The sequence below is a fragment of the Macrotis lagotis genome, chromosome 1 (genome assembly GCF_037893015.1).
Source record: "Macrotis lagotis isolate mMagLag1 chromosome 1, bilby.v1.9.chrom.fasta, whole genome shotgun sequence".
NCBI classification, from domain to species: Eukaryota; Metazoa; Chordata; class Mammalia; order Peramelemorphia; family Peramelidae; genus Macrotis; species Macrotis lagotis.
The window spans coordinates 744,058,843-744,083,204 of record NC_133658.1 but is presented as its reverse complement, the minus strand read 5'-3'; the positions used below and the strand labels follow the sequence as shown (position 1 = coordinate 744,083,204).

Genomic DNA, 24,362 nt, shown 5'->3' with positions numbered 1-24,362 from the left:
TTTTAGATGAGCCCTATAATGGTTATGATAATAGGTACATTTCCAAACTTGCTGTACCTCCTTCCACTGCAAGTTTTTTTATACACCAATGTCTTTAGAAAGGTCTTCCTGGCTCCAAAATTGATCAAACTAAATTCCTTATTTTGCATCATTGGATCAACCCCAAGAACAGCTAATATACCTAGTGATGTCCCTTAAATTATTTTTCTTGTGAATGGCCATTTCCACACTTTCCTTGCAAGTCCATACTAGCTCAAAATCAGTTTCCCTTAATAACTGCCCCAGTTTTCACATCTTTACAAAGGATCCAGGTACCACCATCATTAATCTCACATGAGGCTGAGGCCACCTATCTCTAAGTTGTACAATCCAGAATATATTCACCCTGCTTCTGGAGGTATTCTGATATATTCTACTCCCCAGATAAATATCCTGGCCAGTCAGTTATAAACAAGTCACCCTGAACGACTCAGTCATATGCCACTGGTGTTTCTCTCCTGTGGATCAGAATCCTGTGCCACAATGTACCTCTGATCAGGGACTGAGAATCTAGGTCAGACCCAGGGGTACTGCCACCCACTAATCTCTCTTTCTCTCTCAATGGAGAACATTTTCACCCTGCCTCCCCTCTTCCTTTCCATAAGGAGAAGGGCATAAGTACAGGTGTCATCCTTACAGAATCAAGGAGAAGTTACAGATAAACAATGTACACATAGGTGAGAGATGGTAGAGATGGAAATGATTCAGTGTCTCTCCTCTCCTCTCTTCTTCTTCGGAGGCATCCAATGTCCTTCAGCATCCTCTGAATCTGTTCCAAAAAGTCCTCTCCAGCTGTGGTGACTAAATGTCTTCTGGTAAAGAAACTGCTTAACATCTTAATTCAGTTCAAAAACGCATGTCTTCCATCACAAAACAATGAGATTCTGGAGATTATTACAATTTACATTTTGCCTTACTGCCATATTGACAGACATACTTCACTTTTAACACTTTTAACTTCCATTAGTATTTTACTACATTAGCAAACTCACAAGCTTGTACCATATACATTCAACAGTCATCTTTTTTTTCTAAGAGTACCCAACATCTGGTTTAAAATAAAACGATTTTAACCTTTGTTCTCATTACAATGACTCTAACATCCTTAACCAAAATGATTTTTCCCCAAATATTCCCATATTTTCCTTTTTCCTGGTGTACTTATCTAACTCACATTACTTTCCTTAAACTAGAATTTGAAACTGTAATTATCCTAAGAATTTCCCATTCTTTTTTTAAAATTTATTTTTTTATTCTCATTTTGTACAAATGCATTTTTTACATTAATAAAATATTCTTGTTTACAAGTAACAAAATACCCCTCCTCCCCCCATGAATATAGATAGACTTGCTTGGGCGAAAAAAGTAAAGGGGAGAGAAAAAAATTAAAATAAAAAACTAATAGTAATAATTGTAGGTATGGCCAGGTGGCGCAATGGACGAAGTACCAGCCCTGGAGCTATGAGCACCCGAGTCCATATCCAGCCTCATAAACCCAACAATCACCCAGCCGTATGACATGCAAGCCACCTGATCCCCACTGCCCTGCAAAAACCAAAAAAAAAAAAAAATAAGACCCAGAATAAAATAAAATAGTAATAATAGTGGGGGTGGCTGGGTGGCAGACAGAGCATTGGCCCTTGAGCCAGGAGCACCTGGGTCCAAATCCGGCCCCAGACACCCAAAGTTCATCCTGCTATGTGTCCCCAGGCAGGCCATACAGCCCCACTTGCCCTGCACCCTCCCCCAAATAATAATAACAAAAAATGTGGTTGAGTCTTTGTTCCAACACCAACAACTCTGTCATGGGTGGATTTCATTCTTTATGATAAGTCCATCACAAAATTTACTTCCATATTTTTCCACCGTTGCCATTGCTGATTGCAACTCCCTCCTTTCTTATTTCTCCACTACCATGTACTCTATTTTCTCTCTTTCACTCTGACTCTGCTGTAGGGTCGTTGACTGGCTCAGCATACAGATCCCTAGTCCTATGGCCAAGAAGCCCTGAGCCCCCATAACACCCCTTAAGCCCAGCATCCACCTGGCTCCATGGTCCTGGGCAGGCCTTCCAATCCCAGCCCCTTGCAAGAAGTAACCTGTAACCTGACATCCTTGACCCATTGGCTTCCTTGGCTCCAAGAACATAACATTTACCCAGTAGCATTTTTTTTTTGTTGACTGTCCTGGTATCTGACATAAGAGAGAATCAATTAAAAATCCTGTGATCTAAAATAGTTGTTTTACCTAATTAGAACTTCCAGTGAATACAATTCACTAAATTCCAATTATAATCTTAATGAAGTCCCAGTTAATGAAACCCCTACCTAAAGCTCTGAGTATCCTTCTTGGGTCTTTGCCTAAAATCAGATATTCTAACTATTCTAACTGCAGATCTGTCTCCTACCTCTTACTAGAGACATCCCTTTGTTTGAAATCATATCTACTCTGTCTGTATATATAAAGATGGTATATCAGATTTCCTGTGGCTAGAGAAACCTCCATCTAGTCTGTTGTATCTTACAACAAATAAATTCCTCCTTTGTCCAGGAGATTGCATAGAGAAATATCAAATTATCTTGTGTTTATCTTTCCTATATTATATAGTGCTTTTACTTCAAAGCAAATAACCACTGCTTTGGAATATACATATAGATCTAAAATATTCCCAATTCATATATATATGTAGTTAGAAACTTCTATAAATAAACTTGTTTACCTACTAGCCAGCATCAGCATACAAATTGTTATTTTTGTTTGGTCAAGGCAATTGGGGTTAAGTGACTTGCCCAAAGTGACACAGCAAGACAATAACTAAATATCTGAGGCCTGACCGGAACCCAGGTCTCCTGACTCCAGGGCCAGTACTCTAACCACTGTTCCACCCAGCTGCCCCCTAACATAGGAATTACTTTTCAAAATTCTTTAGAACCATTAAAACATCTTAGGTAGCATTAAATTTCTAACATGCATTATTAATTTCATTAGAACAGCAATAAGAGTAACAGAGTAACACACAAATTACTAGTTTTTTTTAAAGCAATCCTTCCATTATTAACATTATTCATGAACCCACAGATCTATCCCAGAAAGGGTCATACTTTTTCATATTTTCCTTATTGCCCTTCAAAGCAATCACATTAATCCCAGGCTTTAACAATACAGTATTTAAATAACAGATTCACAATAGATAGCTAAATATTGCAAATATAATCTCCTTGTGGTTACAGAAGAATCACATAACTGATAAAAAACATCTTTTTCATTAATAAGTTACCTTACAATAAGGTCCACCATTGCAACTTGTTCAGAGCCCCCATCAGCTGTCTGCAGTAAGAGAGAAGTCCACATTCTTGACTTCTTTAAAATTAAACATACATTGTTAATATACATTAAATATTAAGATTCTTATTTAAACATCTTATTTCCCTTAGAACAAGAGCAAAATGAATATCCCATGTTCTTTACACCTTTGTTTCTTTACCCAAATTTTCAGAATCCAATCTCATACATTCCACATTTAAAAACCCAATGTAATTACAACTCAATTAACTTCCCAACAGTTAAGTTTGATAAAAACATTAGAGTACCTTATACAGAAAATCCAGCACCCACATTCCAAAAGCTTTATACAAAATAAAAATACAATTGTTAGCATTATTCAACATTAAAACCAATTAGTTTTTTTCCCCAAAAGAAATCAGTAAACATCCCTTGTAACCTAGGTATTTCTCTTCTTAGTTAACTCAGTACCACTTTTCTTAACCCAAAGGTATTACAATAGAGTTTTAAAAGCCCAAACTCCTTGCAAAAGTTACAATAGTGTTAAAACAGCTTAATCCAAAACTAATTTAACAATCTAGGTTATTTAATTCCTCCCATTCTGTACAAATTTTGTCACAATGTTACAACACTAGTATCTCTCTTTTAAAACCCTCAGTGAGCTTTCCAAAACTCTAGTTCAGAAACTTAAAAAAACAATTCGAGTTATCACTCAGGCCACATGGCCAGCAGACCCTCATTAAACAGGATTTCCTTTCAATAAAAGTGTCTCTTAACCCCTGGATCTTAGATATTTTTTTTCCAATCACATATCTCATCTATGGAGGGCTCTCTTTCCCTTTCAGGCTTCTGTCCTGTCTATCCCCTCTCCCTCCAGGGGCTGGTGGGCTCTCAGGTAGACTCGGTCTAGGGTTCAAGCCTTAACAAGATGGTGGATGGGATTGAGACCATCACATGTCCAACCCACCATCCCTTCCCCAACCCACTACCCTTTCTTCAACCCAGGAAGAAAACATGGAATCTTTCCCAGACACTCTAAGCATAAAAAATCTTTCCTCCTAAAAACTTCTCAACCTTCCTCTTAACGGTTCTTTCTCGTCTTAAACTTTTCTAAACTCTCCCCAAACCACAGCTTTTCTCTTTAAGAAACCCCCTCCCTTCCCTTAACTCTGCACAGCTACCACTGGCTCAGTGAAGGAGGGGCTGATTTCCATGGGCTGCCCTCCCCCCCACAACCACTTTCTTCTTTTACAATAATTTGGAAGCCACTTTACAAAGTTCCCAAAATCCATATTTGGTATACAAAGTCAAACCTGCTCAAACCTTCTGTCTACAGGCTTCAACCCATTTCCATACTTAATTACTTTTCATTAGCTCTTCTTGACTTTAAATCATACTATTCTGAACTAGAATCACATAGCTTGTCCAGCTATATAAACCACAGATATGATTCCATTCCCAGCTTTTAATAGTTAGCATTTCTTGATTATAACTGCTAAACCCTGGAAAAGGCAAGCAGTCATCGAAAAATCCCCTAGCCTAATCAGAATATTCCCTGTCCCCCCCCCCCCTTCTTCAAACAGAGTAAAGCTGAATAACTTTTATAGATGGACAATCCTTTCTGGAGGGAGGGCAGTTGATCTTCTATTCTTAAATCCTTACATGTCCCATAATTTTCTATAATAACCAACATTACCAGAATCTAAACTGATAAACTCCGGAAGCTTTGTTACCATATCATTCTGGGAAAAGATTAACTATTTAATTTCCCCTCTACTGGCATATCTTGGTAACCACATTATATACTTTAGGATTAACCTGACTCTCTAACAACCTCTTTTTTTTTAAATTAAAATATCATTTCTTTCTATGATAATATTCACTATTTCTTTACTGTTTCTTTTTATTTCAAAATAAAGTCCCTTTGAATATTTATTTTACTAATTCTTCCTGAAGTAATTTTTCCCTCTCTCTTAGTCCTTTTTTTAGGTTTTTTTTTGCAAGGAAAATGGGGTTAAGTGGCTTGCCCAAGGCCACACAGCTAGGTAATTATTAAGTGTCTGAGACCAGATTTGAACCCAGGTACTCCTGACTCCAGGGCCAGTGCTTTATCCACTGTGCCACCTAGCTGCCCCTCTTAGTCCTTTGCTAAAAGAGAGTGGAAGAAAAACATTCTAGCACCACAGAATCATGGAGAACTGGGAAGAGAAGGGAACATAAACAAGGAAGGGGGGGGCCCTTCTCAACAGGGTGAGTAGTTTGGCATCCATAATCCATTCCTTTTTAATCAAAATAAAAATCCCTCTTTAAGTGCTCAAGAGACAACCTAGGAGTGAGGAAGGAGGTATCATATTATCTATTGTAACAAAGGCAGAAAGGAGACTCAAGGGAAGAGCCAGAGAGTTAGATGAATACTGCCTAAAAATCCAAAACAAAATGAGGCTACCCAAGGAACTCTTTAGGGGAACTTGCCAACTCCTCCTTACCCTGTTTAACAAATCATACAAGTAAATAGACATTCTAAACATAAAGACAGACAAGGCACAAACACAGATCACATAAAATGCAACAGAATTTTCCAAACTGAATTTCAAAACACAGGCCAATGGCAAATTCCCGACATCTCAGGAAGGCAGAGAGGGCTCTCCCTCCCAAAGGCAGACCAAATTCATTACAATAACTATTTTCTTACTTTCCCTTTATATTTTAGTCTTATTTGCCTGATTTGCTGAGGGAAGGCTTAGGACAGGGTCCTTCTCATTTTAAATATTGACAGAGACCTCTCAGGATCAAGAGCCCTTAGATCCAAGTCCCTTATGCCCAAATCGGGAGGGTCACCCCCAACCCTCAGTCTCCCACATGGACCCTCCAGGAGTCTAGTGCCCTCAGATTCCAAGGTCTAGCCTTGCAGTCTTTTGGGTCTCTATGCATAGAGGTTTAAAGACTGTTCTTTGTCCTCACTGATATCAGGTTCCTGCCTCAGATTTGCTGTTCTCTTCCTACCGAGTTTCTCCGATTCAGGTCATTTGCACAGAGAGGAAACCAAGGCTTCCCAGAAAATGACAAACTTCTAGAATTTGTGGCTGCAGTGCTGTTTTTCCAAATTCTGAGAAGCTGAGGTCCCCAATGGGCATGCTATCCTGGCGACAAGCCCCCAATCTGTGTGGGGCAAATGACACTTAAGTAAATTTCGGAGATCTCTCAAGGTATGAAGAGAAGACTTTATTCATTTCTTGAGAAATGGGCCACAATCAATTAGAGAGATTGAGGCAAAAGCAAAAGGCCCAAGAATCACATTTATCCTAACTCATCCACCCCCCCCCCCCCAACTGACCCACCCCGGTTAATGAGGAATGTGGTCTTACAATCTAATCAAGAAAAATACCCTAGGGAAAGGGGCATAGAATTCAAACAAAGCAAACTAATCTAGGGAAGAGAACATAATATTAAAACTGAAATCAGATTATCTCTTTAGTGCCAGGAATTGAATGATTCTCCAGACATCAACAGATAAGGTGAAGTCAGTTGACTCTTCAACAATATCCCAGAAGTTTGCTTTGTCAAGGGGGGAGGGGCACATAGTTAACCAAATTCGATCTATAATATTTTACTGAAGAAATCTCAAAACTTTATCCCACACCAATAACCAATTAACCAATAAATGAAATTACTTAACCTTTCCAAGGTTTGCTTATTTTCATCTGTAAAATGAGGGGTTCAACAAGATGAAATAAAATGTTTGTGTGTGCGTGTATGTGTGTGTGTGTGTAAAACACTTTGCAAATCTTAAGGGGCTATATTAATGTTTGCCATTTCTGCACTCTAACGTCCCTTCAAGCTCTCAATGTGAGGCATTTGAAATGTCCAATAGTGTTGTGGGGCTGAAACTTGGGAGTGCAGCTATGTTTGAAAATTGAGGCCTTAGTTGTTCGTATAGAGATGATAATTTTGAATCTCTGGCATTTCCAATCCTTCACAGTTTGTTTCCAGACTTATTACACATTAATTCCTTTGACATAATCTGTGGTCCAACCCACTGGCAATACCCATTTCTTCCTCTAAACTGTCTAGCATGGTCTTCACTTCACCTCCTAGCTCTAATGATCCAATCCAGGACCACCTACTACATGAAGCCTTTCCAAATTCCCCTTGGCTGTTCTTTGAATGTATTTTATATGTACCATATACTGGTTAATTACCTATACTTTACATACTCATTTGCCCTGATTGAATATAAGCTTGTCAAGGATAGGAACTGCTTAATTTTTGTCTTTTTGTGCGAGGACTAGCCAAGGATGGGGCACACATAGATACTCAGGAAATATTTGTGTACTAATGATTACACATAGGTTTAGCAATTATCTGTTTAATTGGATTGAATGGTCCAAAGAAGGGTTTTAAGAGATGTGTTGACCAAGACTTGACAGGGAAATTAGGATCCGGAAAATTTTTGCAGAGGACAGTAGGTGGCAGCAGCTAAATCTTCATTACTGATCTCTGGGATATTTAGCCCAAGGAGATTTGATCCTTTCCAACCTGGAAAAGTCAGGGGCAGGGGGATCAAGGAACTGAAGTTATAATCCATCAGGATAAATAAAAAATCAAAGCTGAGATACAAGCTGTAGGAATCCTCATGTTGGAAGAAAGTACTTGGACAAAAGATTCTGATTATTATTTTATAGAAGTTATTTCTCTGTGAACCCACCTGTGCTTCCTAAAGGGATTCCCATATTTAGTACAAGTATATTCATTCCCCTTTAAGATAATAATTCAAAACTTTGGGTACAGTTCTGCTCCCACATTAAATTTTTTTTTGTTAAACTTAATTTCAGTAAAGTACAGTAAAGGCCATCTTCCAGTTGTCCTGATTCATATCTGGCCACTGAACCCAGATAGCTCTGGAGGAGAATAGAAAAGCTCTGTATTTAAACTTTGTCCTTTTGGATAGAAAGGGAGGAGGGAAGGGGGAAGGAGGACTTGGCATTTCCTTAGCCACCTGAATTTTTGACCAGGAGAATATTTGCTAATAATCAGACATGCCCCAGTGAATAAAGTGCTTTGAATACCATTGTACCCAAATTCACTGGCATGGTAATATAAAATGACCTATATGGCTCAGACCTTAGTAACAGCCTTGCAGGTGACGTGGGAAGGTTCTGAGGTTCTCTGCTTCATGGAAAAGTTCTTTGCTATTGGTGAGTGCTTCCTAATCAGTGAGAAAACCTCTATTGGATCCACTGGGAAAGGACAGAAGCCAACAGTGCTCAGGAAAATGGATTCCAAGATAAAACAAAGAGGAAGAGAACAGGAAGCAGAATTGAACTGTCAGTTGTTTTTAAAAATCTGCTTTTGAAAAAATTTTTTTCTCAGCCTCCTTGCCTTACTAAAAACATTAAAGACAGAAGGCTAAACAGTTCAGGCTTCCAACAGTCCGCCAAATTTTTAATATTCTTGTTTTTGTCTTAGGGTTTTTTTTTTTTTGAGCTGATGGTCTTTCTTTTTTGTAGATTTTTCAAGGCAATGGGGTTAAGTGGCTTGCCCAAGGCCACATGGCTAGGTAATTATTAAGTGTTTGAGGTTGGATTTGAACCCACCGGTACTCCTGACTCCAAGGTGCTCTAAGTACTGCACCACCTAGCTGCCCAGCTGATGGTCTTTAAAATAATTTGCTAATGTTATGAGGATAAAGGAATTATGCCTATGTTTCCCATTTTTATTTTAGTAATTCCCCTCCCCTCTTTAGTCAGGAGTAGTGAGGTAGGGGTAGAAAAGCGAAGACCCATGTAACAGATTGGTTTTACTTTATCATTTTATTTATTCTGAATTTTTTATCATTAAATTGTCTAAATATTTGCCCAGTGCTTGGGAGAGGTAACTATGAATTGCTGACCAATCTGGCTCCTAAGGAGACCTCTTTAAACTCAGAAATAGGCTTGCAAACTCAGCACTTAATACACCAGAAGAGCAAATGGATTTAAAGCAAAAGGGATGGTGCTGGTATTCTCTGCTTCCCTACTGCTATGGATGATTTCTGCCCTCCCCCCCTAAGATTATCCTGGAAATTCCTGAAGTTCAGAAACAGTTCAATGAGCTCCAGGGAGTTTTGGGGCCTTCATTTATGTCAGTCCCTTAATCCTGGAACCCTCATGGTTAATAAGATTTAGCAGGTAGGCTAATGTGGAAAGAATACTGGACTGGAATCAGAGGCCCTGGGTTCAAATTCTATGACAAAGTTAATTCATCTCTCCCTGGCCATTTATAGAGTGAAGGCATTGGGCAAGATACAACAAAGGTAGCTTCCACTTTTAATTCTATCAATCTTTGATCTATTTATTCTATTTATAAGCAACTATGATTAAAAGATGATGTTTCATTAGGTGGTAGAGATGACACAAATTGAGGTAGGCGGCGCCAGTGGACTGGAGTCTGGAAGTTCCCAGTTCAAGTGTAGCCTGACACCAGTAACCTTGGACAAGTCACAATCTGTTTATTTCAGTTTCCACCATTGTAAAATGGGACTTTGTCCTCTTTTGGGAAGAGGAGATATATTTGTCAAGCTTAGATATTATATAGATGCTATTTATTATAATTATTAATTATTATTATTATGACCTAGGTTTTTACAAGGCATTGGAGTTAAGTGGCTTGCCCAAGGCCACACAGCCAGGTCATTATGAAGTGTCTGAGGCCGGATTTGCAGTCGGGGGCTCCTGACTCCAGGGCGGGTGCTCTATCCACTGCAGCACCTAGCCGCCCTACTATTATAATTATTATTTATTATTACTATTTCCTGTTTTAGCCCGGCTCCCGGACTAATGACTGGGCCGGGGCGGGCGGCAGCTCTGGGATGGGAGGTCCCGATGCTCCCTGAATCTCTGAGCCCGGCTTGTGCATCTGCTAGGGGTGGCTCGGCCGGCCCTGGAAGCTCCTTTCTGGCTCCCACCTGGGTGAGGCCAGGTTTCCCACCTGAGCAGGTGGCTACCTGCCAGGAACGTGGGCTGGTAACTAGCATTTACATCGGGCTTTAGGGCCTCCGCTTCCCCCCTGCTGGGGATGGCTAGAGCTCGGCTGCGGCGGGTGCACGGGCACCGCCCGCGCTGCCCGCATCACCCCCACCGTGGAAACTGAGGCAGAGGGCTCCCGCGTCTGCCCAGGGGCTGCGGGGGCATCTGACCTCACAAAAACTTGTACCTTGGGAGGAGGAAGCCCCCCGGTTGCCATGGTAATTAGGAACAATCATTTCCCCACGGGGGAAGCTGCGCGCTGGGGGCCTCGGCCGCTGGCGGCGGCTTTGGCCTTTGCCTTCCCGGCTCCGTGGCTTCTGGGCCCAGGAAGCCGGGGGAGGGCGGCGGGCCCCCGGGGCCTCCCCTTCGGAGCCTCGTGGAGGAGGCCGCGGGAGGCGGGAAAAGAACCAACCTGCCCCGGCATTCCGCGGCGCCCGGCCCGGGTCTTCTCTCTCCCGTCGCTCGGCCGCGAGGAGCCCGGCGCCGCGGGCCCGCCCCTTCCCTCCCGTCAGTCCCGGAGCTCGGCCAAGTGAGGCGAGGAGGGCGGGGCCGCGTCGGGAGCCGGCCAATGAACGGCGGGGTGGGCGGGGCCGCGTGAGGCAGGCAGCCAAAGGGGCGGGCCGAGAGCGGGGAGTTTCCTAGGAAACGGGCTCCGGCCGCGGGCCGGCTGCAATCGGGAGCCGGAGCGGGAGCGGGAGCCGGAGCCGCCGCCGCCGCCCAAGATGTGGAGCAGCTCCAGCCGGCGGCGAGAGCAGCGCCGGAGACTGAGCCTCGTGCTGCTGGCGGTCATAGGCTTCCTGCTGGTGCGCAGGTGAGCGCCGGCCGCGCGCCCCCTCCTCCAGCCCCTCGTCCCCTCGGAGGTCGCCTCCAGGCAGCCTCGGGCTTCTCCGCCCGGGCTCTCCTGCCCCGCGCCCGCCCCTCGGCCTCCCTCCGCGCCGCGGCCCCCCCCCCCCCCGGGCCCCGCATCCCCCCCCCCGGGCCCCGCGGGGGGGGAGTCAGGGAGGACGCGGGGGGCGGGGCCGGCTGCGGCCACACACGCACCCACCCACCCGCATCATACATGCACACGTGCATGCATGCGTGTACTGTGTATGTGTGCCAATGCCATCTTCTGCCCAACAGTAAGACCCTGCGTGGCCCCACGCTTCCAGTACTTTTGGGCCCATTGCACGTTTCTTGCCCCCATAGATGTTATCAGCCCAGGGCTTTTGGTGAGGACCACCTCCCTCTCCCTTGAATAATGGGGGTACCTCATCACACGCACACACCAGCACTTCGGTAACTAGTCATTCCCCATTCCTTTGCCTCCTTTCTGGTTTCTGAGCTCTGCTTTCGTCCGGTTGGGTAGGATGTTTGCTGTTTAGGACTTGTATAAAATCCAGAAACTTTTTTTTTTTAAAGCCAAAGCACAAAACGTTAGATGTGACCCTAGAAAAGAAGTCTGGCCCTTCTACACACTGAACCGGCCCCATGTTGGCGTGGGGGGCCCCCGGTGAAGCCTGGGAGGGGGGAAGGATAAAGCTTCTGTCCTCGGCCCCTCTTCCCCCCACCCCTTGTGGCCCACAGTGATGACCCTGAGTGAGAGAAGACCGAATTTGTTGACACCTGGATAGGACAGTGTGAGAAAGGACCGGTGGCACGCTCTCTTTGTGAAAGGTTATGCAGAATGACGGGCACCCCCAAGCCGTCGTTTGCACCCTCCCTCACTAGCCTGACCACAGAGAACAGGCAGGCTTTTTCAGTCACCTGCACTTGTGTTTTTCCTGTGGAAGTTGGAGAGCCATCAGGACTGACCCGAGTCCTTGGAAAGGGCCTTGTTTACCTTTTGTAAAAGGGAGCTGGACTAGAGGGCAGGCAGAGGAGCCACCCTCCCCCTCCAGGTCACACCTGTTGGAATATTGCTGTTACAGATATCTTGTTCTCTCCCTTGTGAGCAACCTCTTTTCCTCCCCCTCCCCTATTTCCAGATTTTTTTTTTTTAAAGAAAAACTTAGGCTGGACTGATGACAAATTAATTGCTCCACGTCCCACAAAGACAGCTGCTCACCTTTCCCGCATGTATCTCACTGAGAAGCCTCTCTTCCCTTGTGTTGTGGGGGGAAGAGGGAAGTCTCAAGTTCTTGTAGCAGCCGGATGAACTAGGCAGAGTCATGGGGAAGCTGGCTGCTTAGCTAGGACACTGTGAAGGTGTCCAAAGCCATTTTCTGTGGTCCTAGGGGACCTCACCGTGGGGTGGTAGGAGAGGAAGCCAACACGAGCAGCCCCCAGGCCAGATTTTATCTGTCAGCCCAGTCAATAAACATTTGTTAATAGCTTACTACACTGGGTAAGATCCAGAATGGGAACCTGGGATACAAAGAAAGGTAAAAGGTAGTTCCTTTAACTACAGATTCACTTAGTCAGTAAACATTTTTTGAGCATCTAGTACATACTAAGGCCTTTTGATAAGCCCTGGGGGAAACAAAGAAAGCCAAAAGACTGTCCCTGGGGGAAACAGTATACAAATAAGATATATGCAAACAATCTATACACAAGATAGATGAGAAGGCACTGCAATTAAGAGGGATTGGTAAGTTCTGGAAGATGAGATTTTAGTTGGGACTTGAAGCTGAGGAGGTGGGGGTTCTGAGTACAGGGGACAGCCAAAGGAAGTGCTCAGAGCCAAGAGATGGAGTCTTGTTGATGGAACAGCTAGAAGGCCTTCATCTTTGGATCAGAGAATCTATTGAGGAGTAAGGGATAAGAACAATGGAAAGATAGGAGGGAGTATATTATTTATAAAGGGCTTTGGATTCCAAATAGAGGATTTTATATTTGATCCTGGAGGTATAAGGGAACCACTGGAGTTTATAGAATAAGGGAATCAATCACATGATCAGATCTGTGCTGTAGCAAGTTCTCTGTTGGCTCATCTGTCACTTGGATGTAGCAGCTATTTTTGTGAACCTTCTAGGAGCAAACGAACCAGAATGACCTTTCGGACAGGATTGGAACCTATGTCTTTAGAGGTAGAAGGATTTAAAACTTAGAACTCAATGAAATAAGCCCATCCCACCTTCCTCCATCTTCTCCATACACCACAAGAATGTCTCCTTAATATCATCAGTAGTTTATATTTGCTTTTTTTCTTCAATCTGAATTCAGATCTGATATGCATCTCTTCCTGAGAAAGGTGGAAGCCTCCAGGAAGCAGCCAATATTTATGCCCCATAAAATAAGAATGAACTTCCTCCAGGGAATCTTACATTTTCCTGAGAAGCATGTTTTCAGTTCCTGCTCTGGCACTCTCTGGGCTTTTAGAACTCAAGGTCTACCCGTAGGAAAGGAAAGGTGCCATAGTAGGCTTTCACATACTTGTTGAATGCCTGAACCAGTTGGGTGTGGAGGTAGAGAAGATGTAAATCAAAGATGAGAACAATACAGGTTTACAGGAAAGGGGTGGGAGGTACGGAAGAAGCAATAATTTTTCAGAAGCCCATAAAATTATAAAATGCCAATAAAATCCAGGAGGGCTTATTAAATTTGGTCAAATTGAGAAACTTTTTTCATTGTTATAAAGCAGAGACCCCTTCAGATAGGAAAGAGGAATAACGATTAGAGTGACTGCTCCTGTCTTTGTTTACCATACTGGAACCTGTGAAAGGATTTCCCAGGCTAAGTAGGGAAGCTATTATATGAATTGAAGGAGACCAGGGCTATAGCTGGTTTTTTTTTTTTTAATCTTTAAACAGAACTTTTATTTTAGTTTTTTAAAAATAATTTATTTTTCCAACTGCATGTAAAGATAGTTTTCAATTATCTCTTTGGGAACAAGGTTTTGAATTCTACATTTTTCTTCCTCCTTCCTTTCCCTCTTCTCTCCCCTAGATACAAAATATTCTATTACAGGTTATACATGTATAACTATGTTAAACATATTTCTATATTAATCATGTTGTGGAAGTAGAATCAGAACAAAAAGAGAAAAAACTGAGAGAAAAAATGAAACAAAATTTAAAAAATCAAAAATAGTATGCTGTAGTCTGCATTCCGATTCCATAGTTCCCCCTCTGGACACGGACGATATTTTCCATCACAAGTCCTTCAGAATTGTCTTTCATTGTTGTGCTGCTGAGATGAGCAAGTCCAACATAGCTGCTCATCATTCAGTGCTGCTGTTAATGTGTACAGTGTTTTTTTGATTCTGCTCACTTGACTCTGCATCAGTTCCTGCAAGTCTTTCTGGACTTTTCTGAAGTCTGGCTGCTCATGGTTTCTTAAAGAAGGACAGTATTCTATCACATTCTTATATTATGACTTGTTCAACCATTCCTTAATTGATGGACATCTCCTCAATTTCCAATTCTTTGACACAGCAAAAATAGTTGCTATAAATATTCTTGTACATGTAGGTCTTTCCCCCCTTTTTTATGATCTCTTGGTTTATAGACCTAGTAGTGATATTGCAGGATCAAAGGGTGTTCACAGTTTTATTGTCCTTTGGGCATTACAACTTATAAAGTTCACAGCTTAATTTGGGAATTGTACTTCTCAGACTCTTATTTTTTAGGGATGGGAATAGGCTCTTTGAAAAGAGAAGTGAACTCACCAAGTAACTTTAAGATTTCTTCGCTAGATCTCAATTCTGTGATTCTATTATTTTCACTTTTGTGTTATAAAGGAAGGTCCAGATGCTGTGCTCAGCAGATAGGCTGGTGGTCCTGGTATCAGGGAGACCTGAGTTCAAGTGTAGCCACTGACTCTGGGCAAGACACTTAGCCCCGTTTTTCCCCCTGTAAAATGGGGTTATTAATAGCAGGGTTGTTTTGAGGATTAAATGAGATAATATTTGTAAAATGCTTAGCACATTGTCCAGCCAGAGTATGTGCTATATGTTGTACCATCCTGCTTGAAGTTCCTGATGCCAAATTAAGGGTTCTGGGACCTCAGAAATGAAAATTTGAAGTTCATTTCTGAGCCACATGGAGTAAAATTTCCCTGGGCACTGACTCTTTGGGAGAGGGGAAGTAATAAACTATTTGTATGGTTTGAAAGGGGTTCTCTAGAGAAGCTTTTAGGTAATTGTCTCATTGTCCCTCTGAGGAAGCCAGAGAATTCTCCCGAGGATGTCCCAGGACGAAAAGACTTTGTCATTTGATAGGGTTTGTTTGCTTGGTAGTCAACTTTTAGAACCGACTGAACCAAAAACTCATTGGCATATGTGGTCTTGGAATCAGAAGATTTGAGTTTGCCCCAGCTCTGATGCTTACTACAACTATGACCTTGGACAAGTCAGTGAATTTCTCTTTGCCCTCATTCTCTTCATCTGCAAAAAGCAGTGAAAATATGTGTTAGCTGTCCTTCAGAGTGGTTGTGGGGAAGGGGCTTTGTAAATCTTAGAGTTCTACTAAAGTGTGAGTTACTGTGCACAGTCACAAAGTGATATTTCACATTAGAAACACATTCATTCTTTCTTCTCATTTGTCCTAACTCTCCATTACCTCGTAGATCAGGCTTTCTTAAGTTTTTTTTTGTGTCCTAGATCCCTGAGACATAAGTTTGGTGAAGTTTATGGACCATAATGGTTTTTAAATGCATAATTAAGTTAGAAAGGATTACAATGAAAATCAGGTATATTGAAATATTATTACAAAGTACTTGGGAGGAAGTATTTCCTCTCAAAAGAAAGCTCATGGATCCCAGTTTAAGAATCCTTGTTCTAGATTAAAAGCTGGAAAAAAAAGCAAGTGTGAGATTTACTATGATTCTTTCTACCTCATTTTACTTTCATATTAAGTGAGGATTATAGCAGCTACCTTGGTATAAACAGGCTTGTGGCCAAAACAAATAGAAGATGCTATATCAACATTTTGGGGTAGTCATCATGTGATGGCTGAGAAAAGGATTGGGAATAGACAGTGCTCAGGACTCAAATCCTGGTTCACTGATAGGCTGTGATGGAGCTTCCACTGAGAGTAAAGCTTTTTTCCTGATTGATATGAGGCTAGTTGTGTACCTATTTGCAAGACTGTTTTTGACCCAGTTAATGATATTACCCAGAGACTACCATGCACAGAGAATGAGCTTCCTTAATCAGCAGGTATTTTATAAGTCCCAATAACTTGAAAGACAAACTCTTTGAGTGATGCAAAGAAGTATAACACATTGGCCATGACACAGGTAGTCTATCATCTAGTCCAGGAGATCATATGCATAAAAATGTAATGAGTCATACAAAGTAGTCTAAGCAGTCTCTGACTTACTAAGGTTTATGTTCTTAAAATTTCATTTGTAAGTCAATTATTTAGAACTTTATACTTTGGAACTTGGAATTCTTAGAACTTTCAAATACTTTGGATTTCTCCTATTCTTCTATTATTCTTTCTTAGTATTATAATTTTTGTAAACATGGTATAGTCTAAGTAGATTTTAAATTTCTTAGGAAAACTGTCATGGTTTATCTTTGTATTTTTGGTATTTGGGACTGTACATTTTTACAAAATAAGTACTTTATACCTGTTTGTTGAATGAACAGTCATGGAAAGCATGTGATGCATGATGCTGCCTGACATCATTTTATCTCAGTTTACCAAAAGAAAAGATTAGAGTCTATAGACACATTATTAGAAAATGGTTAGTGACCATCTAGAAAAGAACCAATGGATTCATCAGTGATGAATTCTTCCAAGATAACCTTATTTCCTTCTTTTGATAGGAAAAAATGCTGTATTATGGTTTACCTAGATTTCAGTAGAACCTTTGACAAAATCATTTATGGAAGATATGGAGAAATTTGGGCTAGCTAATAGTATATTAGGAGATTTGGTAACATAAGTGATTCTAGGCAGAGAGTTGTCATTAAGTGCCCCAGGAATCTGTCCTTAGTCTCATGCCCTTACTTTTTTTTTTTTGAAGTGCTTTGGATGGTGGCAGGCATGCTTGTGATGTTTGTAGATAGCATTAAACTAAGATGTATAGCTAACACTCAGAATGGCAGTCATCCAAAAGACTTTGACAAGCAGAATGATGGACCATATCTAATAAGCTGAAATAGAGAAGAGATAAATGTGAAATTCTACACTTGGGTTAAAATGTCCAGAATGGGGGAAGAGTGCTAATGGCTGTTCATCAAGATGTTTTGTGGTCTTTAAGCTCAATGTGAGTCATCACTGTGAGATGGCAGCCAAAAATGCTATTCTAGACTTCATTAAGAGATGCCTCAACACCAAAGTGAGAGAGGCAATAGCTCTGTTGTTCTTTGGCTTGATCAGACCAGGTGTAGAGAACTGTGTGAGGAATGGAGTGCCCCCAAATAAAGGCAACCAAACAAGTCATAGGATGGGAGACCATTCTGTGAAGAACAGAATGTTTATCCTGGAGAGGAAAAGACTAAGGCTCTGATGGCTGCCTTCTAATATTTGAAGAGTTATAGTATGGAAATCAATCTAATTTCCCTCCATTGACAATCAGACAAATGGTCACTCAGCTTCCAATGGAAGGTAAAGGAGTGGCTCTTGAGCCAGGCTACAGATAATTTTTCAGCACTTGAAGGGAAAATCAGGATGAATGTTTTATGAGGGAAGATTTTTTAGTTCAGTAGAAGATCTTTGAAGATCTGCTCTAGAGTAGAGTTGTTTAAAAGTAGATCTTTGACCAGAGCCTGGATGAAGTATTGTGGAGTGGACTGGTACAGGAGATTGGACTAGAGGAGGTATTTGAGCCTTCTTCTCCCCCCCCCACCCCCAAGCAACATGGAACCTATTTTCTCCTGACCTCATTGGGACAAGTAAGGTTTCTGCCCAACTCTTTGTTGGTGGATTGGTCAATCATTAGCATATTTTTAACATGGATCATTCTCTTCCTATTCCCTTTTTCTTTATCTTTTTCTCTTCCTTCAGGATTTCCTCTCAGTGTCACTATCTAGAATGTCTTAGAGAAGACATTCAAAAGAAACTCTTCAGCCAAAAAAGTCCTCTCTTGCTCCATTCCAAAATCAGAATTTCAATTCCATTTTCTTCTTGGAAATTTCCCAAAAAAGCAATAGAAACCACTCATGTTGATGCATTAGAAAAATTGCCCACTTTTCATAAATATGGAATTTCCTGATTGATATACTTTAATATTGTATCTCATCCTAAAGTCTCTATTTCTGTTCATGGTACCACTTCTCAATCACCAGGACTCCCCAAAGCCATTTTTGACTCATAACTTAGGCTCCCTGTCAGTTCCAAATCCTAATATATCTTCACATTTATTTTTTTCCTGGGACTTTTCAGCCACTCTTTCTAGGCTTTTAGACTAGACCATTTAATTTAATTAATTTATTTAGTTTTTGCAAGGCAGTGTTGTTAAGTGACTTGCCCAAGGCCACACAGCTAGGTAATTATTAAGTATCTGAGGCCGGATTTGAGCTCAGGTACTCCTGACTCCAGGGCTGGTGCTCTATCCACTGTGCCACCTAGCTGCCCCATAGACTAGACTATTTTTAAAAGTCTTCTATTATAGTCTTCTTGCCTCCAGTTTATCCATCCACATCATTGATCTTAATGCACCGTCCTGACCATTTTGCTCCTCTGCTCTAAAACTGCCTTTGCCTCCCAGTTTGGTGTTTGGGGAAGACTATTACCACTGGTGTAAGGATTTGCTGAGCCCACCTTTTCACCCAAATCTTGCTCCAAGAAACTATAGTATTTGCAGCAACCACACCTTGGTAATACATTTTGGCAGATAGACTAAACTAGGTTAAAGGTAACCCATGGACCTGAAACTCAGAGAATTAGTAGGGGTGTCTACCCAAGCGTGTGAAGACTTATTTTGGTAGAATAGATCAATGGAACACTTTGTTCCAACACCCATGAAGGTGGTTGAAGCAGGTACCATGGAGTGCTTAGAATTGTATTAAGACAATGGAGGTGCTAAGAAAGTGAGGCTGATACTTTGTATAATACCCCATTTAAATCCAATTTTTACTTAAGACATCACCTCATGATGTCACTGGGCCTCTTCAAAAATGAAGGACAGATACCATCACTAATTAGCCTTCCATAGATTGGCCCCATCTACCTTCCAGTCTTAAAGTATTTCCCTTTTTGTAATCTCTATTTCAGTCAAATTGGATAGCTCTTTATGTATCCTGTTGACTTAGGCGCATTTTCTTAATAACAGTATTCTTCTCCTGGTTCTTTGTGGAACAAATCTCAGAATAGAATACAAAAAAACTAAAGTTGAGTGTCATCTAAAAGATAGGAGTGCATGGTGAGTTTCTCTGTCTATTACTTCCCTATTCCTCTAAATTCATGTCTTTATTTACATTTCTGTCTGGTGCTTATTCTCTACTTCCTTCAAATTCTACCTCAAACTCTGTTTCATCTGTGAACCCTTGCCTGACCTCCCCATCCACACTGCCCCTTTTCCGTATTTTACCCAAGGCAAAGGAAGGAATCTTCCCTTTCCTCTAATCTCTCTTAGCCCTTGGATCTCTCCTACACTCTTCTCTTATACTCCTGTGTATTATCATGGTTTTTGTCCTTTTTTTTTCTTCTCTTATTCAGAAAACTTCTTGAAAGGAAGGCCTGGGGATTCAATTTTTTGTTATCTCTAGTCTCTAGTGAACTGCCTTGATATTTGATGAATGAATGAATGTATACATGAAAATTTAGGGAGACGGGTCATTTAAGACTGAGAACAAGAATGTAGTTATACAATGTAAAGACTGGCAAATTGCCTTCTATGGGGGATGGGGAGGGAAGCAAGATTAGGGGAAAAATTGTAAAACTCAAAATAAATAAAATCTTTAAAAGGAAAAAAAAAGAATGTAGTTATATAATATTCATAATTTTTTTTGTGATAAGGGACTTTTTCAGGCCTTGATGGCCTTGGATCAGATCATGCCTTTCCAAAGCCCCATAGATTGCATGCACCATAATTGGAAGAGTGATAGAAAAACTGTTTTAGATGCTGCCTAGTAAGCTTTCTCCCTAGGCTGGGGTGCCCAGTATTGGATATAAAAATTCCAAAAAAAAAAAAAAAAAGAAAAAGGAAACTCATTTAAAAACTTTTTTTTTCTCAGAGAGACCTATGAAAGAGTTAACATGTGCCAGAAGCAACAAAACCTATTTTTTTCTGAGTCATGACACAGAATGAGGAAGTGGAAATGGTCTTCAAGGAGATGAAGCTGGGAGGGACAACTGTCTTGGACCAGAACTGGTCTATCAGTAGATCTTTATCTTGGACATAAACTACAAACTTGGAAAATGAGTTGGACCTGGTATAGGGTAAGAAGAAAGAATAGATTGGATTATCTTAGAAATATTATGCAATACTTTTAATGACCTCTTTGAAATAAAGGCCCATTTTCTTAATCTACTGATTCTTTGTGGTTGTAAGTCTTAGATTAGTATCTAAAAAACTAAAGTTGAATGTCATCTAAAAGGTAATAGGAGAGTATAATGGGTATAAGCAACTAAAGAAGAATTATGTAGGAGAAGCATCATTAAGGATGTTTTCAGGGACATGTGTTATAGAATAAAAATAAAAATAGGCCAGTCCCACAGCAAAGGATCATTTATGTGTGGTCCATGTACTCTACTGTTAGTGAGACAATGTCAAGAGATCTGCGAGAAAGCCATCATCATCTTGGCTATATCTTTCGTGGAGGTGAAAAGATGGACATAGTCACAGAGAAGGGGCAGACAGGAATGGGCTGAAGTCTGTATAGCCAGGGGGAATAGTCACACGGATGAGATTACAGATCCAGTGAAAAATCTCTATTGTCTTTGCTTTTAATATATATCTACTGATTCTGGATTTCTACGAGCACTATTTAATCTATTTTGTTACTCTTTTGGGTTATATTGGAAAATTACGTGTATTTCCATTTAGTGTTAGGATTCTTAGATTTGTCTTTTCTTCAATTGTTACATTAGAAGGGAATAAACCATCTCTTTTAAAAAATTCTATTATTAAGCCAAGCTTAGTAGAATCACTTTAAATAAAATTTCTCCATCATTAATAGCTGTTATGAAGGTTTCTTTAATTTGTATTCCACTTTTATAGAAGCATTGCTTTGGAATTTTCCTACCCCCTTCCTTCTTTTCACTTTTTCATTTCCTTCCCTGTCTTTGAAATACTATTTTCAAGTGTTTAGAGGTTTAGTTAATCCTGTGTTCTGAAGACTCCAGTGAATGAATGTATCTGACTTAAAAAAACTGAGTTGTTTTAAAATATTTATTTATTTAGGCTCAAATGGTGGTTTGTTGTTGGAAGACTTTCTTAAAGATGATATTGCTGTAAATTTTAACAGTATTTACTTCTTAGATATATGTTTTCATAGAGTATGCTGTGTTTTTTTTTTGGGGAGGGGGACAGTTCCAGGTTGATGACTCCATGCCTATTAATTTTATAATTGTTATATTCCAGTTTCTCTAGTATTTCTATTTTTTATTTTCATTTTTAATTTTATTTATTTAAGGCAATGGGATTAAGAGCTACTTGCCCAAGGTCACACAACCAGGCAATTATTGAATATCTGATGTCGAATTTGCACTCAGGTCCTCCTGACTCCAAGGCCAGTGCTCTATCCACTGCACCACCTAAGTGCCCCTCATTTCTTGTTTTTTAAAAGTTTGCTGTGATCCTATTTTTTTCTTGGTACCTGTCAAAATGCTAATACTAGATAGCATTAACTGTTAACTAAACACAATATCACAAATCCTTGAAAATGTTGCATCTCAGCTAGATTTATTACAAGAGAAATGAACATGTATATAAAGCTAACTAAAAATTTCAGATTCAAACAGAAGCTTGTATATTTATGAAATTGCTACAAAAGGAGGAGGAGAAACAATTCTCCCCCTATAAGGGAGTATCAGGGGAGGAGAAATCGTGAATAATTAGGATGACAAAAGTCATCATATTTTTATAATCTAGCAGTTCCTTGGGGAAAAGAAGGCTGCCATCAGTCTTCTTTTCTCTTGGAAGCTTCTAGACTATGAATATATGATGTTCTGCTTATCTGTAAAGCTCCTAGCTGCACAAGCAGCTTCCCAATCTAATGTAACATTATATAGTGTTTACTGTATATTAGATATTGTATTAATAATTTACAAATATTTACTTATTTTATTCTCATACCAACTCTAGGAATAGGTGCTGTTCTAAATCCAATTTTCACTTGAGGAAACTGAGTTAAACATCTTAAGTGACTTGCCCAGTATCACGTAACTAGGAAGTGTGTGACGTAAAATTTGAACTCAGATCTTCCTGATTCCAGTCTCAGTATTGTATCCAGTGAGCTATCTAGCTGCCTCTATTATAAAGCACTTCAAAAACTATCAGACAATAGTAGAAACTGAGTGATTTTTTTCCCCCCAGTATGTGCGAATCACTTTATTAATTCATTTCTTCTGGCAATTTGTAAAATATTTCTTCCTTATCATTGTAATGCCAGAATTTAACCATGATGTCTTCAGGAATTTTAAATCTTTATTTTTTTTTCTTGTCAAGGGTCTGTGGATTCTTTCTTTCTTTCTTTTTTAAAGATTTTATTTATTTTGAGTTTTACAATTTTCCCCCCATTCTTGCTTTCCTCCCCCCCCATAGAAGGCATTCTGTTAGTCTTTACATTGGTTCCATGTTATACATTGATCTCAGTTGAATGTGATGACAGAGAAATCATGTCCTTAAGAAAGAAAAATAAAGTATGAGATAGTAAAATTACATAATAATATAACTTCCCCCCCCTAATTTGATGGTAATAGTCTTTGGTCTTTGTTCCAAGTCCATAATTTTTTCTCTGGATACAGATAGCCCAAAATTGTTCCTGGTTGTTACACTGAAGGGATGAGCTAGTCCACCAAGGTTGATCATCACCCCCATGTTGCTGTTGGGTTGTACAATATTTTTCTGGTTCTGTTCATCTCATTCAGCATCAGTTCATGCAAATCTTTCCAGGCTTCCCTGAATTCCCATCCCTCCTGGTTTCTTATAGAACAATAGTGTTTCATGACATACATATACCACAGTTTGCTAAGCTGTTCCCCAATTGAAGGACAGTCATTTAATTTCCAATTTTTTGCCACGGTAGGTTATTTCTAATTGCATTTCTTCATTATTTTTTATAAATTCTGTGGAACTTTTTTTTGAAAATTTCCTTGTGTTTTTCTAAATTATCTGGAGTATCAGTAATCCTGAAGTTTTTATTTTAACTTTTGTCTTCTAGATCTAACCTGTGGATACATTATTATTTTGGGGACCAGTATTTTTAACTGTTTCATATTTATGTAATTCCCGTTTCCATTGTCATATGTTGATTGTTTCTTTAGCTTTTTTTTTGTAGTTTCAATATTAGCCTTTTTCTTTATTTATTATGGATCATTTTAAGTATCTTTTAATTCTACCTTTCTTTCAGTGATTTTCCAAAAAATAAACCCAACCCAAATTTCTTTTTGTTTTAGTGTTGTGATAATTCCTTTAAGTGTCAGTAATTGCCCAATTTCTTTGAATGTGTCAACAATTTGAGGATATCTCTTGATAGACCATAGATGGTTCATTCTTACATTCTGCTTTGCTTCTTTTTTCAAAATTTTATCTATACTTTGTTCTGCTCATTTAAATTTCTTGGATGATTTTTCTTTTATTGTGTGAGGTCTTAGCCATTTTTTTCTTTTGTGTTTCTATTGTCATTTTCAAGGAGGTATGTAAGGATCCTACCTTTTTGGATTAATATGTTATAGTAATTTTTGGGAATTGGGACAGCCACTTTATGGTGGTAAAATGAATGATACCTAGAGGTGTAGGTAGCATTTGATAGCCTAAGAAGAGAATTTAAGACATTTCAGGCGAGGAAGTTTGGTGAATGGTGAATAGCAGTTTTGTGACTAAAGAAAGTTTAAATAAAAGTCTGGTGTGGTAGGTAGGGTATTGGCTTGGATTCAGTTCCTGGATGTGATATCAATAGCTGTTTGATATTAAAAAGTCATATTACATCTCTGAGCCCTGCTTTTCTTCTTCAGTAAAATGGAGATTATATTTGCTGTTTCTACTTCAGAAACTTAAAGG

The 24,362-nt window shown here is 40.0% G+C and overlaps 1 protein-coding gene across 2 annotated transcripts in view; it reads left to right on the top strand.

The window, feature by feature from the left end:
- The first annotated feature begins 10,619 nt into the window (after window positions 1-10,619).
- Window positions 10,620-24,362, top strand: part of GLB1L2 (galactosidase beta 1 like 2) — a 50,108-nt gene continuing 36,365 nt past the window's right edge. The window contains exon 1 of one of the 2 annotated variants that reach the window (XM_074216271.1): window positions 10,620-11,136. In XM_074216271.1, coding sequence (XP_074072372.1) covers window positions 11,048-11,136 — 89 coding nt within the window. In that variant the 5' untranslated portion in view covers window positions 10,620-11,047. Of the gene's footprint in view, window positions 11,137-11,455; window positions 11,604-24,362 lie in introns of those variants that run through there. The other variant, XM_074216272.1, reaches the window with a different exon arrangement.